General features: G+C 36.9%; 1 protein-coding gene across 1 annotated transcript in view; it reads right to left on the bottom strand.

Moving 5' to 3' along the window:
• The window catches only part of SLC26A7 (solute carrier family 26 member 7), a 179,788-nt gene that overhangs the window by 78,879 nt on the left and 83,156 nt on the right, over positions 1 to 17,753 (bottom strand). Inside the window, exon 4 of the mRNA XM_060127623.1 lies at positions 16,980 to 17,144. Coding sequence (XP_059983606.1) covers positions 16,980 to 17,144 — 165 coding nt within the window. The remainder of the gene's footprint in view (positions 1 to 16,979; positions 17,145 to 17,753) is intronic.

Genomic DNA, 17,753 nt, shown 5'->3' with positions numbered 1-17,753 from the left:
CAAGGAAGGACACTACATAATGAGCAAGGGGTCAATCCAAGAAGAAGTTATAACAAATATAAATATTTATGCACCAAACATAGGAGCACCTCAGTACATAAGGCAAATTCTAACAACCATAAGAAGGGAAAATTGACAATAACACAATAATAGTAGGGGACTTTAACTCCCCACTTACACCAATGGACAGATCATCCACACAGAAACAAATGAGGAAACACAAGCTTTAAATGACACAATAGAACAGATAGATTTAACTAATATCTATAGGACATTCCACCCGAAGGTGGCAGAATACACTTTCTTCTCAAGACCACATGGAACATTCTCCAGGGTAGATCACACCTTGGGTCACAAATCAAGCCTCAGAAAATTTAAGAAAATTGAAATTGTATCAAGCATCTTTTCTGACCACATGCTGTGAGACTGGCAATCAATTACCAGAAAAAACAAATGTAGAAAACACAAATACATGGAGGCTGAAGAGTGCACTACTAAATAACCAAGAGATCACTGAAAAAATCAAAGAAGAATTTAAAAAAATACATGGAAACAAATGACAACAAAAACAAGACAACCCAAAACCTATGCAATGCAACAAAAGCAGTTCTAAGAAGTTTATATCAATTCAATCTCACCTCAAGAAACAAGAAAAATCTCAAACAGTCTAACCTTACACCTAAAGCAACTAGAGAACAAAGAAGAAAACCCAAAATCAGTAGAAGGAAAGAAATCATAAAGATCAGAACAGAAATAAATGAAATAGAAATGAAGAAAACAATATCATAGATAAATAAAATTAAAAGCGGGTTTTATGAGAAGATAAACAAAACTGATAAACCTTTAGCCACATTCATCAAGAAAAACAAACAGACAAGACTCAAATCAATAAAATTAGAAATGGAAAAGGAGAAATTACAACAGACACCACAGAAATAGAAAGGATCATAAGAAACTACTACAAACAACTATATACAAATAAAATGGACAACCTGGAAGAAATGGACAAATTCTTGGAAAGGTACAATTTTCCAAGACTGAAACAGGAATAATTAGAAAATATAAACAGACCTATCACAAGTATTGAAATTGAAACTATTGAAATTAAATAGTTGAAATTATTGAAATTAAAAGTCTTCCAATAAACAAAAGTCCAGGACCACGTGACTTCACAGGTGAATTCTATCAAACATTTAGAGAAGAGGTAACACCTATCCTCCTCAAACTCTTCCAAAAAAAATTGCAGAGGGAGGAACACTTAAAAGTTCTTTCTGGGCTTCCCTGGTGGCGCAGAGGTTGAGAGTCCGCCTGCCGATGCAGGGGACAAGGGTTCGTGCCCCGGTGTGCGAAGATCCCACATGCCACGGAGTGGTTGGGCCCGTGAGCCATGGCCGCTGAGCCTGCGCATCCGGAGCCTGTGCTCCGCAAAGGGAGAGGCCAGAACAGTGAGAGGCCCGCGTACCACAAAAAAAAAAAAAAAAAAAAAGTTCTTTCTATAAAGCTACCACCACACTGATACCAAAACCAGACAAAGATATCACAAAAAAAGAAAATTAGAGACTAGTAACACTGATGAATATAGATGCAAAAATCCTGAACAAAGTATGAACAAACAAAATCCAACAACACAGTAAACGGATCATAGACCATGATGGAGTGGGGTTTATCCCAGGAATGCAAGGATTCTTCAATATACACAAATTAATCAATGTGATACATCATATTAACAAAATGAAGAATAAAAACCATATGATCATCTCAATAGATGCAGAAAAAGCTTTTGACAAAATTAAACACCCATTTATGATGAAAACTCTCCAGAAAATGGACATAGAGGGAACCTATCTCAACATAATAAAGGCCCTACATGACAAACCCACAGCAAATATCATTCTCAATGGTGAAAAACTGAAAGTATTTCCTCTAAGATCAGGAACAAGTCAAGGGTATCCACTCTCATCACTATTACTCAATATAGTTTTGGAAGTCCTAGCCATGGCAATTGGAGAAGAAAAAGAAATAAAGGAATACAATTTGGAAAAGAAGAAGTAAAACTGTCACTGTTTGCAGATGACAGGATACTATACATAGATAATCTTAAAGATGCCACAAGAAAACTAATAGAGCTAATCAACGAATTTGGTAAGGTTGCAGGATACAAAATTAATGCACAGAAATCTCTCACATTCCTATACTAATAATGAAAAATCAGAAAGATAAATTAAGGAACAATCATATTTACCTTCACAACAAAAAGAATAAAATACTTAGGAATAAACCTACATAAGGAGACAAGACCTGTATGCAGAAAACTATAAAACACTGATGAAAGAAATCAAAATGACACAAACAGGTGGAGAAATATACCATGTTCTTGGTTTGGAAGAATCAATATTGTGAAAACGACTATACTACCCAAAGCAATCTACAGATTCAGTGCAATCCCTATCAAACAACCAATGTCATTCTTCACAGAATTAGAGCAAAAAATTTCACAATTTATATGGAAACACAAAAGACCCCAAATAGCCAAAGCAATCTTGAGGAAAAAAAAAAAAACAGAGCTAGAGGAATCAGGCTCCCCAACTTCAAACTATACTACAAATCTATAGTAATCAAGACAGTATAGTACTGGCACAAAAACAGAAATATAGATCAATGGAACAGGATAGAAAGCCCAGAGATAAACCCACACACTAATGGTCACCTGATTTATGACAAAGGAGGCAAGAACATACAATGGAGAAAAGACAGTCTCTTCAATAAAAGTGGTCCTGGGAAAACTGGACAGCTACATGTAAAATACTACATGTAGAATACTCCCTAACACCATACACAAAAATAAACTCCAAATGGATTAAAGACCTAAATGTAAGACTGGATACTTAAAAATCTTAGAGGAAAACATAGGAAAAACACTTTGACATAAACCACAGCAAGATCTTTTTTGACCCACGTCCTATAGTAATGAAAATGAAAATAAACAAATGGGACCTAATGAACGTTAAAAGCTTTTGCACAGGTGTTCCCTGGTGGTACAGTGGTTGAGAGTCTGCCTGCCGATGCAGGGGACACGGGTTCGTGCCCCGGTCCGGGAAGATCTCACATGCCACGGAGCAGCTGGACCCGTGAGCCATGGCCGCTAAGCCTGCACGTCTGGAGCCTGTGCTCTGCAGTGGGAGAGGCCACAACAGTGAGAGGCCCATGTACCGGAAAAAAAAAAAAAAAAAAAAAAAAGCTTTTGCACAGCAAAGGAAACCATAAACAAGCTGAAAAGACAACACTCAGAATGGGAGAAAATATTTGCAAATGAAGCAACAAACAAAGGATTAATCTCAAAAATATAGAAACAGCTCATGGAGCTCAATACCAAAAAAACAAACAATCCAATCAAAAAATGGGCAGAAGACCTAAATAGACATTTCACCAAAGAAGACATACATATGGCCAAGAGGCAAATGAAAAGATGCTCAACGTCACAATTATTAGACATGCAAATATCTAATAATTAGTGATGAATGATACAATGAAGTATCACCTAACACTGCTCAGAACGTCCATCATCAAAAAATCTACAAACAATAAAAACTGGAGAGGGTATGGAGAAAAGGGAACCATTTTGCACTGTTGGTGGGAATGTAAATTGATGCAGCCACTATGAAGAACATTGTGGATGTTCCTTAAAAATCTAAAAATAGAACTACCATATGACACAGCAATCCCACTACTGGGCATATGCCCTGAGAAAACCATAATCCAAAAAGATACATGTATCACAATGTTCATTGCAGCACTATTTACAATTGCCAGGACATGGAAACAACCTAAATGTCCAACAATAGATGAATGGATGAAGATGATGTGGCACATATATGCAATGGAATATTACTCAGCCATAAAAAGGAATGAAAGTGGATCATTTGTAGAGATATGGATGGACCTAGAGTCTGTCATACAGAGTGAAGTAAGCCAGAAAGAGAAAAACAAATATTATATATTAATGCATATATGTGGAATCTAGAAAAATGGTACAGATAAACTTATTTGTAGGGCAGGAATAGAGATGTAGACATAGAGAATGGACATGTGGACATGGGGGTTAAGGGGAGGGTGGGATGAACTGGGATATTAGGTTTAACATAAATACACTACTGTGTGTAAAATAGATAGCTAGTGGGAACCTGCTATATAGCACAGGGAGCTCATTTCAGTGCTCTGTGATGACCTAGGTGGGTGGGATGGGGAGGTGGGAGGGAAGTCCAAGAGAGAGGGGATATATGTATACATATAGCTGTTTCACTTCATTGTATAGCAGAAACTAACACAGCACTGTTAAGCAATTTTACTCCAATAAAAAATTAAAATTAATAAATTAATTTTAAAAAGAATTGCTTTTGCTGCATCCCTTAGGTTTGGGATCATTGTGTTTTCATTGTTATTTGTCTCTAGGTTTTTTTTTTTTTTCTTTTTTGATTTCTTCAGTGATCCATTGGTTGTTCAGTAGCATATTGTTTATCCTCCACATGTTTGTGTTTTTTTACAGTTGTTGCCTTGTTTCTAACTCATAGCATTGTGGTTAGAAAAGATGCTTGATATGATTTCAATTTTCTTAAATTTACCATGGCTCACTTTCTGGCTCAGCATGTGATCAATCCTGAAGAATGTTCCATGTGCACTTGAGAAGAATGTGTATTCTGCTGCTTTTGGGTAGAATGTTTTAACCATATCAATAAAGTCCATCTGGTCTAATGTGGCATTTAAGGCTTGTGTTTCCTTATTGATTTTCTGTCTGGATGATCTGTCCATTGATGAGAGTGGGGTGTCAAAGTCCCCCACTATTATTGTGTTTCTGTTGATTTCTCCTTTTATGCCTGTTTTATTTGCCTTATATATTAAGGTTCTCCTATGTTGGGTGCACATATATTTACAATTGTTATATCTTCTTCTTGGATTGATCCCGTGGTCACTATGTAGTGCCCTTCTCTGTCTCTTGTAACAGCCTTTATTTTAAAGTCTATTTTGTCTGATAAGAATATTGTCACTCCAGCTTTCTTTTGATTTCCGTTATCATGGAATAACTTTTTCCATCCCCTCACTTTCAGTCTCTATGTATCCCCAGATCTGAAGTGGGTCTCTTGTACACAGCATATATATGGGTCTTGTTTTTGTATCCATTCAGCCAGTCTATGTCTTGGTTGGAGCATTTAATCCATTTACATTTAAGGGAATTACCGATTTTGTATATTCTTTTTTTTTTTTTTTTTTTTTTGCGGTACACGGGCCTCTCACTGTTGTGGCCTCTTCCGTTGTGGAGCACAGGCTCCGGACGCGCAGGCTCAGCGGCCATGGCTCACGGGCCCAGCTGCTCTGCAGCATGTGGGATCTTCCCGGACCAGGGCACCAACCTGTGTCCCCTGCATTGGCAGGCAGACTCTCAACCACTGTGCCACCAAGGAAGCCCCGATTTTGTATATTCTTATTGCTATTTTCTTAATCGTTTTGGATTTGTTCTTGTAGGTCTTTTTCTTCCCTCCCTCTTTTGTTCTCTTGTGATTTGTTAACAATTTTAGTGCTGTGTTTGGATTCCTTTTTCTTTTTTGTGTGTGTATCTCTTGTAGATTTTTGGTTTGCAGTTATCATGAGGTTTTGATACAGTAGTCTATAAATAAAGAAGATTGTTTTAAGTTGCTTGTCTTTTATTTTCAAATGCACTTCCAATATCCTGCATTTGTGCTCTCCTTGTTGCACAATTGCTGGTTTTGATATATTTGTGTGTGGATGATTTCCTACCTTTACTGTATGTTTGCCTTTATTGGTGTGCTTTTCCATTCATATTTTTCTTTTAATAGTTGTGGCCTTTTCTTTTCCACATAGAGAAGTTCCTTTAGCATTTGTTGCAAAGCTGGTCTGGTGGTGATGAATTCTCTTAGCTTTTTCTTTTCTGTAATACTTTCGATTCTCCATCGAATCTGAATGAGAGCCTTGCTGGGTAAAGTATTCTTGGTTGTAGGTTCGTCCCTTTCATCATTTTAAATATATCATGCCACTTCCTTCTGGATTGCAGAGTTTCTGCTGAGAAATCAGCTGATGACCTTATTGGGACTCCCTTGTTTGTTATGTTGCTTTTCCCCTTGATGCTTCTAACATTTTTCCTTTGTTTCTATGTTTTGTCAGTTTGATTACTCTGTGTCTTGACATGTTCCTCCATGGGTTTTTCCTGTCTGGGACTTTCTGTGCTTCTTGGACTTGGGTGACTGTTTCCTTTCCCATGTTTGGGAAGTTTTCATCTATTACTTCTTCAATTATCTTCTCAGGTCTTTTCTCTCTCTCTTCTCCTTCTGGGACCCCTGCCATGCAAATGTCAGTGACTTTACTGTTTTCCCAGAGGCCTCTTAGACTGTCCTTGTTTCTTTTCATTCTTTGTTCTTTATTCTGTTCCACGACAGTGATTTCCACCATTCTGTATTCCAGATCACTTACCCATTCTTCTGCCTTAGTTATTCTGCTATTGATTCCTTCTAGTGTATTTTTCATTTCAGTTATTGTATTGTTCATCTCTGTTTGTTGGCTCTTTATTTCTTCTAGCTCTTTGTTAAACATTTCCTATATCTTCTCAATCTGTGCCTCCATTCTTCTTCCGAGATCTTGGATATCTTTACTATCATTCCTCTGAATTCTTTTTTGGGTAGATTGCCTATCTCCACTTCACTTAGTTGTTCTTCTGGGGTTTTATCTTGTTCCTTCAGCTGGAACATATTCCTCTGCTAGCTTATTTTGTCTAACTTTCTGTGATTGTGGTTTCCATTCCACAGGCTGCAGGACTATAGCTCTTCTTGCTTCCGCTGTCTTCCCCTTGGTGGGTGAGGCTGTCTAACAGACTTGTGCAGACTTCCTGATGGGAGGGACATGTTTCTGCCCACTGGTTTGTAGAACTGGGTCTTGTCCCTCTGGTGAGCAGGGCTGTGTCAAGGGATGTGTTTAGCAGGAAGCTGTGGGCTCAGGAAGACTTTAAGCACCCTGTCTGCTGATGAGTGGGGCTGTGTTGCTGCCCTGTTGGTTGGTTAGCCTGAGGTGTCCCAGCACTGGAGCCTACAGGCTGTTGGGTGGGGCCCCCTCTTGGTGGAAAAATGGCAGTCACCAAGAGTGCTCATGCCAGTGAGTACTCTCCAAAACTACCACTGCCAATGTATTTGTCCCTTCAGTGAGTCACAACCACTCCCTGCCTCCACAGGAGACCCTCCAATTCTACCAGCTAGGTCTGAACCTGGTTCTTATGAGGTCACTGCTTTTTTCACCATGTCCTGGTGCACATGAGACCTTGTATGTACCTTCCAAGAGTGGAGTTTCTGTTTCCCCCAGTCCTATGGAATTCCTCCAATCAAACCCCACTGGACTTCAAAGCCACATTCTCTGGGGGCTCCTCCTCCCATTGCTAGACCCCCAGGTTGGGGAGCCTGATATGGGTCTCAGAACTTTCACTCCTGTGGGAGAACTTTTGTGGTATAATTATTTTCCAGCTTGTGGGTCACCCACCCAATAGGTATGGGATTTGATTTTATCACAGTTATGCCCCTCCAACTGTTTCATTGTGATTTCTCCTTTTTCTTTGGATGTAGGATATTCTTTGTGTGAGGTTCCAGCATTTTTTTTGATGGTTGTTCAGCAGTTAGTTGTGATTTTGATGTTTCTGTAAGGAGAGGTGAGCTCACGTCCTAATACTGCACCATCTTTCTGAGGTAGCCCCTGGAAACCTGAAGATCCCATCATGACATGGCTACTGCTATTATTTGGAGAAGCAATCTCACTCAACATGTTTATTAGGGTTCTACTTGTACAAGACATTGATCTAAATTTTAAACCTATTATTACAGTAAATCTCAAGTAATCCATCTTTGATATATGCTATTTGATCTAAATAATCAGATGTTAAATCATTCTGTTTTTATAAGAATGAAGCAAAATCCAAAGCTAAAATTCCTCATATTCAGGATTTAATTAAGAAAAAAGGAGGTCATACCCTTTTAATAGTTTCCATGGTCATACCCATTCAATAGTTTCTCATTGTACAACTGTTACTGAAGTTCTAAAGACGGCCCTGTGCCCACAGACACCTGTGCCCAGAGAAAAATAGGTTTGTGTTTCACTAGAGAAACAACAAAGTGATAGTATAACAAACAAAATTTAATAAATCTGACAGTACATTACTTTATGGTAGGTATTAAGTACTGATCTGAAATCTATGAATCTTAACTCCCAATATATGACTTTGTGTCAGTCATCGACCACAAATCCAGGAGTATCTCCAGAAAAATGGTAACATTCATACATGCTTGTTACCATGTGTTCAGACTTTGGTCTGAAAACACATTTGGCATAATCTATGCATAGACATTTGTCTAAAATCCAGTAACCTGTACCCTTATAGGAGACAGAAGAGGAGCATACACACACACAGAGGGGAAGGCCATGTGGTGACAGAGGTACAGTTTGGTGTGATGCAGCCATAAGCCAAGGAATGCCTGGAGCTACCAGAAGCTAGAAGACAAGGAATGATTCTCCCCTAGAACCTCCAGAGCATGTGTGGCCCTGGTGACACCTTGATTTTGGACTTCTGGCCTCTGTAAATGAGAGAATAAATTTTTGTGTGTTGTTACCATGTTTATGGTAATTTATTACAGTAGCCATAGGCTACAAACACAGTTACCAAGTAAAATGCTTCTCACTGCTGAGACAATTCAAAGAGGGTGTTATGGACTCAATTGTGTTTCCCTAAAATTCATATGTTGAAGCCCAAATCCTCAATACCTCATAATGTGACTCATAATATTTGGAGACAGGGCCTTTAAAGAGGTAATTAAGTTAAAATGATGCTTTTCGGGTGGACCCTAATCCAATATGACTGGTGTCTTTATAAAAAGAAGAGCTTAAGACAGACAGAGAGATACCAGGAATGCACATGCACAGAGGTGCTACCATGTGAAGAGGCAGGAGGGTGGTCATATACAAGCAAAGGAGAGAAGCCTCAGAGCAAACCAGCCGTACTGGCATCTTGATTTTTGACTTCCAGCATTCAGAACTGTGAGAAAATACATTTCTATTTTTTAAGCCACCCAGTCTATACAGTTTGTCATGGCAGCCCTAGCAATACAGAGGACAAAGGGACTCACAGCTTTTGCCTTTGGAGTTCCCTATATACCCTAGTAAATTCCTTCCTCTTCAAGTTAACAAAGATAAAAGTAACCAAGATAAAACACAAACTGAAACTAAACAGAAAGCTTTTAGTAACAGTGACTAAACAATTAGTACCATTAAGAGAGACAGCCAACTGATTAAGCACCTGTCACAGATAAATAGGCATGGTGGATAGCTGTGGTAAGGATTTCAACTACAGTGCCTAACAAAGGCAGTATTTAGAATACAGTTGTCAGAGCTAGAAAGACCTTAGAAATCAACCAGTTGAATGTACTCATTCTACAGATGTAGAAACCAAGGCTCCAAAGATTTGTAACTTACCTTATCCTAGGAGACTTGGCTTGTGAGTGACAGAGTCAAGACTGTGACTCAGGTTCTCTGAACCCTAGAGCAACACATTCACCAATGCCTCACACACTATTCTCTTCTTTCAGTCCAATAACAATTTTTCCAAACTTCCCCAGGGCTTCCTTTTTCCCATGGGATATATGGAGGGGAGATGCCACCCTTTGAAAGAGACTATTATCGAGCATGGAGTCTGATTTTGTTTGTTAGTGGTGGGATTCAATGGCACCTATCTGCTTCTCAGACAAACAAGCTCTACCCACCTGCTGCCTTGTGCCTTTAACACCAGCAGCAGAATCAAGTCAATCCAAGGGAAGCAATAATGCCTTCCAACTTTATTCTAAAAACTGTGAGAACATGAACCATGACTGTTTTTTTCTTAGCATATACACATTTGGTGAAAGTATACTTGTATCCACACAGTACATTCACCTTAGTTCCTTCTCTCCACCTCGAATAGAAAGAAATTTTTATATTATCCTTACCACAAACATATGGTGGGAGGGCAGACTGGGATGGAAAGAATAGGAGAGATTGTTTAAAATTCATCACTTTCTAGAAGAGTGGGGGAACTAACATTTCTAGGCACTAGGCTAGCCAACCTATATGCAGTGACTCATTTAATTACTCAATTAATATAAGGTGAGCATATTCACTCTATCACATTATCTGCTTCAATTACACTGCCTGGTTTCCTTCTTTAACACTATCTGAGATTATCTTGTTCACCAATTTTTCTCCTCCCTTCCTAATTCACATCGCCCCTGCCTCAGCATTTCAATAAAACTCCATGAGAACAGGGATGTTATTTCTCAACTGTATTCTCATCACCTATGAGGTGGTCAATTAACATCTGTTGAGTAAATCCATTATAGTGGTTCTTAAACTCTTGAATCAAGGATACACACTAATCTTTTCCCATCCACGTGTAGATTATTCTGTTGAATATTTCTGGTTTGGAAGCCTCACATTTAGTTCAACTCTCCCACTTTTCAGATGAGACTGAAGTCTGCTGCGGGCCCTGGTTTTTGTTTTTTAAGGTAGTTTTCACATCCTTGGAGCCTTTAAACATGAGCCACAATTGCCCAGGCACACCCTCTCCCTGTCCCTATTTGCTTTCAACTTGATTATATTTGTCTATTTTTTTTAATGTTTTTTTTTTGGCCGTGCCATGCAGCATTCGGGATCTTATTTCCCTGAGCAGGGATCAAACCCATGCTCTCTACAGTGGAAGCACGGAGTCTCAACAACTGCCCAGCCAGGAAGTCCCCAACTTGATTATATTTGAATTCTACCTAAGCATATCTAGATTCCTGCTCAGGGACCATTAAAGCCATTTATGATCATTCCAAAATTGATGTTGGCACAAGTTCTCGCTGGTATTCAGAATTTGATGTCTCCTATAAACTTTGCCTACATATCTTTAAACAATTTAGAATGGTTATTGTTAAGATCAATCTCCCCTAATCCCTCTACTTCCCAAAGTAGCACACACTAATAGAAAAACAAGACTAATATTAAGTTTAAATCTCAAACACAGTCTGTGTTTTCATGAATACAAACACAACCCCAAAAGGAAGAGAAAAATTACAACATTCTATTATTCTTTACATCATTTTATATGCATATTTCTGATCAATAACTGCTCCTTACACTGGAAATTTATCCCAATAAACTACTGCTTTAAGGCATACTTTAAGTCTCCAACCAAAATGTGATCTAGGGGAAGTGTGGTATGTTAAACAGCTAGAGACAGCATGGGTGCACAAAACTCACTTGCACCAAACTCACAATCAAGCATGCCAAGGCCCAAGTGGCATCCAGCCATCCCTTGTTTAGAAAACCAAGTTTAATTTGAATTACTTAAGCAACTGGATTTTGTGCTGATGCATTTTTCAGTGAATTGCGGGGGATGGAGAGCTTAGCCCAAGATAATTGAATTGCTAAAATATTTGCCTTCTGATTTAGAATTTTAAAGTAACCTTTGTTACAAATTCCCATATAATTGTTTCATATCCAAATTAAACCTGCCACATTTTCTCTCCCCTATATCCCTGATTGATTCAAGCTGCAGATTAACATTCCTTTTCTCTCCCCTTCAATTTATTCTGTCCATTTTTCAGGGTGTATTGAACGTCCTTACAATTCACAATAGAAAGATCACAATAACTGCAGAGAAAATGTGGGCTGTCATAAACTACCAAAGCATGTTCTTGATTCAGAAATCCCAGAGGGCCTGTGTCTTCAAAGTAGATTTGTCCACATATAAGCCTCATTTTTACATTTTTAATTGTGATCTCATTCTCTATGGAAGAAAATGTTTCATCGGCTTTGATTTCCTTCTGATGTTTCTAGCCCAGTTTGTTAATATTCTTGGTTCCTGCTTTGTAGCCTTCAGAGCTACCCAAACTAGAAAAGTGCTTTGCTGTACTTCAGGGATGGGAGTGGGAATGAAATTGCTTTCTGGTTCTGAAACTCCTCAATTTTAAAAAAGCAAATAAAAACTTCCCAAAAAGGGTAGGTGAATGTGTTGCCAAGCTTGCCTTGTGTTCTTGGCTTTAATGTACAGAATTATTTAGAAAAGTTCTCATATAAAGCCATGCCAGTGAAAATAACTTTGCCAAATTTATCATAGGCTGCTACAGGCTGAGACACTGGCGCCACCTCAAAGAAATTCACATTTGCTAATATGAACTAGTAATTTTTGTTTTATTGTGCCTTTTGGGGGGAAACATCCTTTCTAATAAAAAGATACATCATCATTTCTCAGTATAAAAAATCAATTTTTGTATTGACAAGAATAATTAACCTTTTCCCTGTTATCTGTGTGGGACCATCAGTCAAAAATTTAAATTTGATAAAAAATTTTATTTGGTCTTGACCTGCTATCTTCCTGCTCTCTGATTGCCTTCTCCAGAAGCTTTTAGGCTTCAAAAATTCACATAGTGAGACTTTTTCTCTAGATTTTGGTTTTATCAATTAGAGAATTTCCCTTCTAATGAGTATTAAAATAAACTTCAAAATTATTTTTCATTTTATAAAAATCTCTCAAAAGAGAACCCTAGTGCACTGTTAGTGGGAATGTAGATTGGTGCAGCCACTATGGAAAACAGTATGGTGGTTTCTCAAAAAAACTAAAAATAGAACTACCATATGATCCAGCAAGTCCACTTCTGGGTATTAATCCCCCAAAATGAAAATGCTAATTCAAAAAGATACATGTACCCCAATGTTCACAGCAATATTGTTTACAATAGTCAAGATATGGAAGCAACCTAAGCGTTCATCAATAAATGAATGAATAAAGAAGATGTGGTGTGTATATATATATATATATATACCATATATATACAATGGAATATTACTCAGCCACACATGCAAAAAAATGAAATTTTGCCATTTGCAACAACATGGATGGATCTGGAGGGTATTATGCTAAATGAAATAAATCAGACAGAGAAAGACAAATACTTTATGATACCACTTATATGTGGGGTCTAAAAAATAAAGCTAAAAAATATAACAAAATAGAAAAAAAATTTTAATTTGAGAACACAGGAATAAAATGATTTAACTGGTGAGTCAGGGTCCAAAGATAGAAGTGACTCATAATATTATTGCTTCTGCTTGTTTTACAATATATTGCAGAACTGTTTATAATTTATTAAATGGGTTTATAACTGGTTGGGGGGGATGAGCTGAATAGATGGAATTATTTTAAATTAAAAATAAAATTAAAAACATAGCATTTCTTTACTTCTGATGACTAACCCTCATTAATAGCAGATATTTTTTATGTTTTATAAATTTTGGAATCATCTTTATTTGTAAGTTGAAAAAAGATATAGTTTTGTTTTATTATTTAGATTTGCTTATCTGATTAACAGTCCTCTAGAGAGGAAAAGGATTAGTATCTATTACTTATATAGCACTTTTTAAAGTGCACTGACATAGAAAACAAACTTATGGTTTCCAAAGGGGAAAGAGAATGGGGGGGGAGGGATAAATTAGGAATCTGGGATTAACAGATAAACACTACTATATATAAAACAGGTAAACAACAAGGACGTGACTGTATAACAGAGGGAATTATATTCAATACCTTGTAATAACCTTAATGGAAAAGAATCTGAAAAAGAATTACACCTGAAACAATGTAAATCAACTATAAGTCAAAAAAAAGATCTATTGGAAGTCTGTTCTATAATCTGAGAGGGAAGAACTGAGCATGTAACACTAACCTTATCTGATTCAAATTAATCGTTTAAAATGTTCCATGGAAGCAAGAACATCTGCCAGCCCTAAGTAACCAAAGAGATAGAGATTTTAGCTAATCAAACTAGAGAATTAGATTCTCTTAGTAGAACAGAATCAGGCATCCACCAGGAAGAAGACACTGTAGAAACCATTGCAGTGGCAGATGGAAGATACCTCAATATGAAGTGACCTAAGAACAGGATAAAGACAAAAGGCTATGTTTTCTCTCAAAGTTGACCGTAAGCGCTGCTATTACTGGAATTAATTAATGCACATTTTGATTGGCCAATTCTGAATTGTTTTAGGAAATTTGAGTGTTCCAGCTGAGACTATTGGGAGTGGTGACTGGCACATTGTATAAGAGTCTCAAATAGTCTAGATATTAATTTATGTTCCAAGGAATATCAGTAACATATTCTTTATCCTTCATCAATTTGAGTAGCTATCATAAAGGATATAACAGTTTTGAGAACTTAGAAGCAGAAAAAATCCAAAAATATGTTAAATCACTCTCCTCTAGGTTCTTTGACCTGATGATCAAGGCCTCTATTTTGTCCTCTGTTCTATACCTCTGTACTGAGTTCAGCTCTCCTCCTTCCCATCCCACCTAAATGATCCATGGGCAAGTTCAGATTTACATTATTATCATCAGATTCTTTTTTAGCCTAACTACACCAAAGCACACCTTCTAAATGTCCCAGTGTGACCTATGCATGATGCAAAATCTATTTCTTAATCTAATGCTCAGATCATAATTTTTGACTTTGCAATATCAGCATTAATTTTGAAACCTTGGCAAGAACCAAAGCGTCATTCTTACCTAGGTGCCTAACAGTGCAGGGCTCTGAGATTTTGAAAAGCAAGAGCAACTTTTCTTTGTTTTCCATCTACACAAAGCATACCAACTTCCACCAACTGAGTAATGCAAATTTAGTCAGCCATCTAACAATATTTCTAAATCTGATTACATTTCAGTATGAGAACTTACAAAAGACCCCCAAAAGTCACATTACAGTGTCTGATCTACAAGGCAAAGAAAAACTAGCTTGCAGCTTAACCTTCCAAGAAAACAAAATTTAAAAAATCATACACAAAACACTTCAATGTAGCATTTTATACACATTGCCACCAGAGAAACGAGCTGAAAGACCAAATGTTCTCATATCCGGCTATCCAGCTTCTTTTAGCACAACTAGTGAAAAGAGAAATGATTATTTATGTAATGTGAATATGACTGAAGTGGCCAACTTGTAACCTGCACTCATTTCTTTACACTGCTCATGCACAGACAAGCATGCTGTTCCCAGTCAGGAGATCAGGACAGAATCTAGTACTGATTTGGTTCTGTTGGTGCACACCTGGCATCACCAAAAGTTTTAACTCAACCAGTCACCTGATAACTTACAGCTATTTTGGTCTACTTTTGTTTGATTTAGAGCTTGGAATTATATTGTTTCCACTTCCAGTTTTAGTGTTCTTGTTTTAGTTTTATGCTTTCTTATAATGAATGAATCACTGAGCAAGATATTACCTAAATAACAAAAATTCAGAACAAGCTTCCAGCTTTGTGTTGCCAATTACTATCTATATTAACTACTTTACCAACTAATCAGAGAAACACACAAACAGAAAAGTGATACTATTTTTCACATAACAAAATGGCAAATTTTAAAAATAGTAATAATCAGAGTTGACAATGATGAGAGTAAATATTAATTGGTACAGCTTTTCAGATTGATATTTGGCAAAAATATTTTAATCCAGTGATTCCATAACTAGGAATTGATCTCAATGAAATCATCAGGGATGCAAACTAGAACATAGGAATAAAACAAATCTTCAATGAGCTGTGTATAATGGTGAAATACCACAAACCACCTCAATAACAGGAATTAGATAATTTATTAAACTTCTATATATGGAGCTACTATTCAGCCATTCCTTGATTAAAAGCAAGAATATTAGGAATGGTAATACTCTCATTATAAAACATTAATGTAATTCAGTATAGAACATTACATTGTAGGAGACCTGAATATGCCACTCCAAAATATGCCTCTTTGGTATAAGAATTATTTTTAGCTTATTATTTTGAGAAACAGCAGACACAGGGAACCTCTGAGAACAGTGTAAATTACCCTTTCATAGAGAAATTTACATTTATATAGAAAATCTCTGTTTGCAAGGGTGTCTTGCTCTTAGTACCAGGAAGAAAAACATGACTCTAAATCACAAGAGAGTCTTACCAATGGAGAAGGCACTGATTTAAATCTGCATAATAAATCTTACCCATGTTCACTGTATTTTTCATGGTCACCTTCTCATAACTTGCTTCCCTCAACTCTTATTCCTTTGTTTTAACTGAAGATGGTATTTAAACCCAAATCCTAGCCACTTCTTTTGAGTTACTAATCCTGGAGTTTCTCCCATGTGTATATGAAATATACATGCTAATAAACTTGTTTGTTTTTCTCTTGTTAATCTTTTGTTACAGGAGCCCCAGCTCCTCAAGGATAGAAGGAAAATATACTTTTCCTCCTCTACAATATAAAATTAAATAAAATGAAGTCTGGTTGCTCTCAACTTCATTAACAAGACATTGATTTTCTTATAAAACTCCAATAGGATGTGACTTCCTGAGCAGTCATAGATTTTAGGTCAGCTTCAAAAAGAGACCAAGAAGAATGGGGAATTATTAGGATAATATGTTGAAACTGGACACATGTTTCTATCTCAGGTTCAAGTGACTTTTAATAACTGATTGTCTGCTATTGGGACTCCAGAACCCAATTTTGACCAAGCCTCTGATTTGATCTATACCAGGGTTCACAATATGGAAAGAATGTGGTAAGGTGTACTGTTGTTACACTGGGCCACAAGCCTGGTAGATGGCTTCCATTAGAAGTTAGCAACATATCTGGTCACAGAAAAATTCAAGCTATTTTTTCCAACCATGTTCCCAAATTATACCGTATTTAATTGTTTATTACAAAGAATTGCTCCCCAAATTAGTAGGTTTTACTAATTAGTTTCATACCCTTAATCACATTAAAAATATCCTAAAAGATTTTATTTAAGCCCAAGTTACTTTAAAATAGAAAAATCTCAACATTGTAATTAACCAAATTTTACTATGTGAAACACACACCCAAAATATATGAACAAAGACATACGGAAAAACTCACATAAAAGAATCCAAGTGGTCCAGATATATACGGCATTTTCATTCCCAAGAGATATTTGACTTGTGAAGTCACGACATGGGTGGCAGCCCCAGTTGTCATCGCACTGATCACAGGTTCTGTAAGCAGGAATGTGGCACTACCCAGTTGTAGCACAAACATGGCCACCTAAGAGGACAAAGGAAGATGAAACTTCCCAAGCTTCCTAGAAGGATTAATATCTGACACATTTTCATTTTCAATACACAGACATAGGGAACTGATGTGAAATGTGCTCCTTAAATTTTATATATTCAATAGCTTGAGTTTTCTTGAGAACATTACTAGTTTCCAAGATTCCCCAGATGTTTTTGGGTACAATTACAAGTGCTTCAGTTAAAGTTAACACAGTTTTTTTCTGAATATTGACTTTTTTTCCGTTTTCCTAATAATATATGTTACAAAAAAGGAAATATGTTCAAATCAGTTAATATATGGGGTTCTGTGGGGAAAAATAAAATTTGCATTATCATATCTATAATTTTTTAAAAATCCAAAGGACATGATTCACTACTTTATATCCAGTAGGCTTAAAACTTCAAAAGCATTGAGGAGAAAAAGCCATTTCTTGAGTTTCTGCCACGTTCTGAGAAATGGAAACCTACTGTTTTGACTAGATACTCCATCAAGTAGCTGTAAAGGGCAAATATTAATAGGAAAACATCAGGACTTATGTGTATATGGAGAAGAGCAAAAGACAGAAATAGGTTAAAGGACTATGTCTTAAGAAACCCAGGA

This window comes from Lagenorhynchus albirostris, chromosome 17, assembly GCF_949774975.1.
Source record: "Lagenorhynchus albirostris chromosome 17, mLagAlb1.1, whole genome shotgun sequence".
Classification (NCBI taxonomy): domain Eukaryota; kingdom Metazoa; phylum Chordata; class Mammalia; order Artiodactyla; family Delphinidae; genus Lagenorhynchus; species Lagenorhynchus albirostris.
Note: the sequence above shows the minus strand (reverse complement) of the source record. Positions and strands in the feature narration are given on the sequence as shown.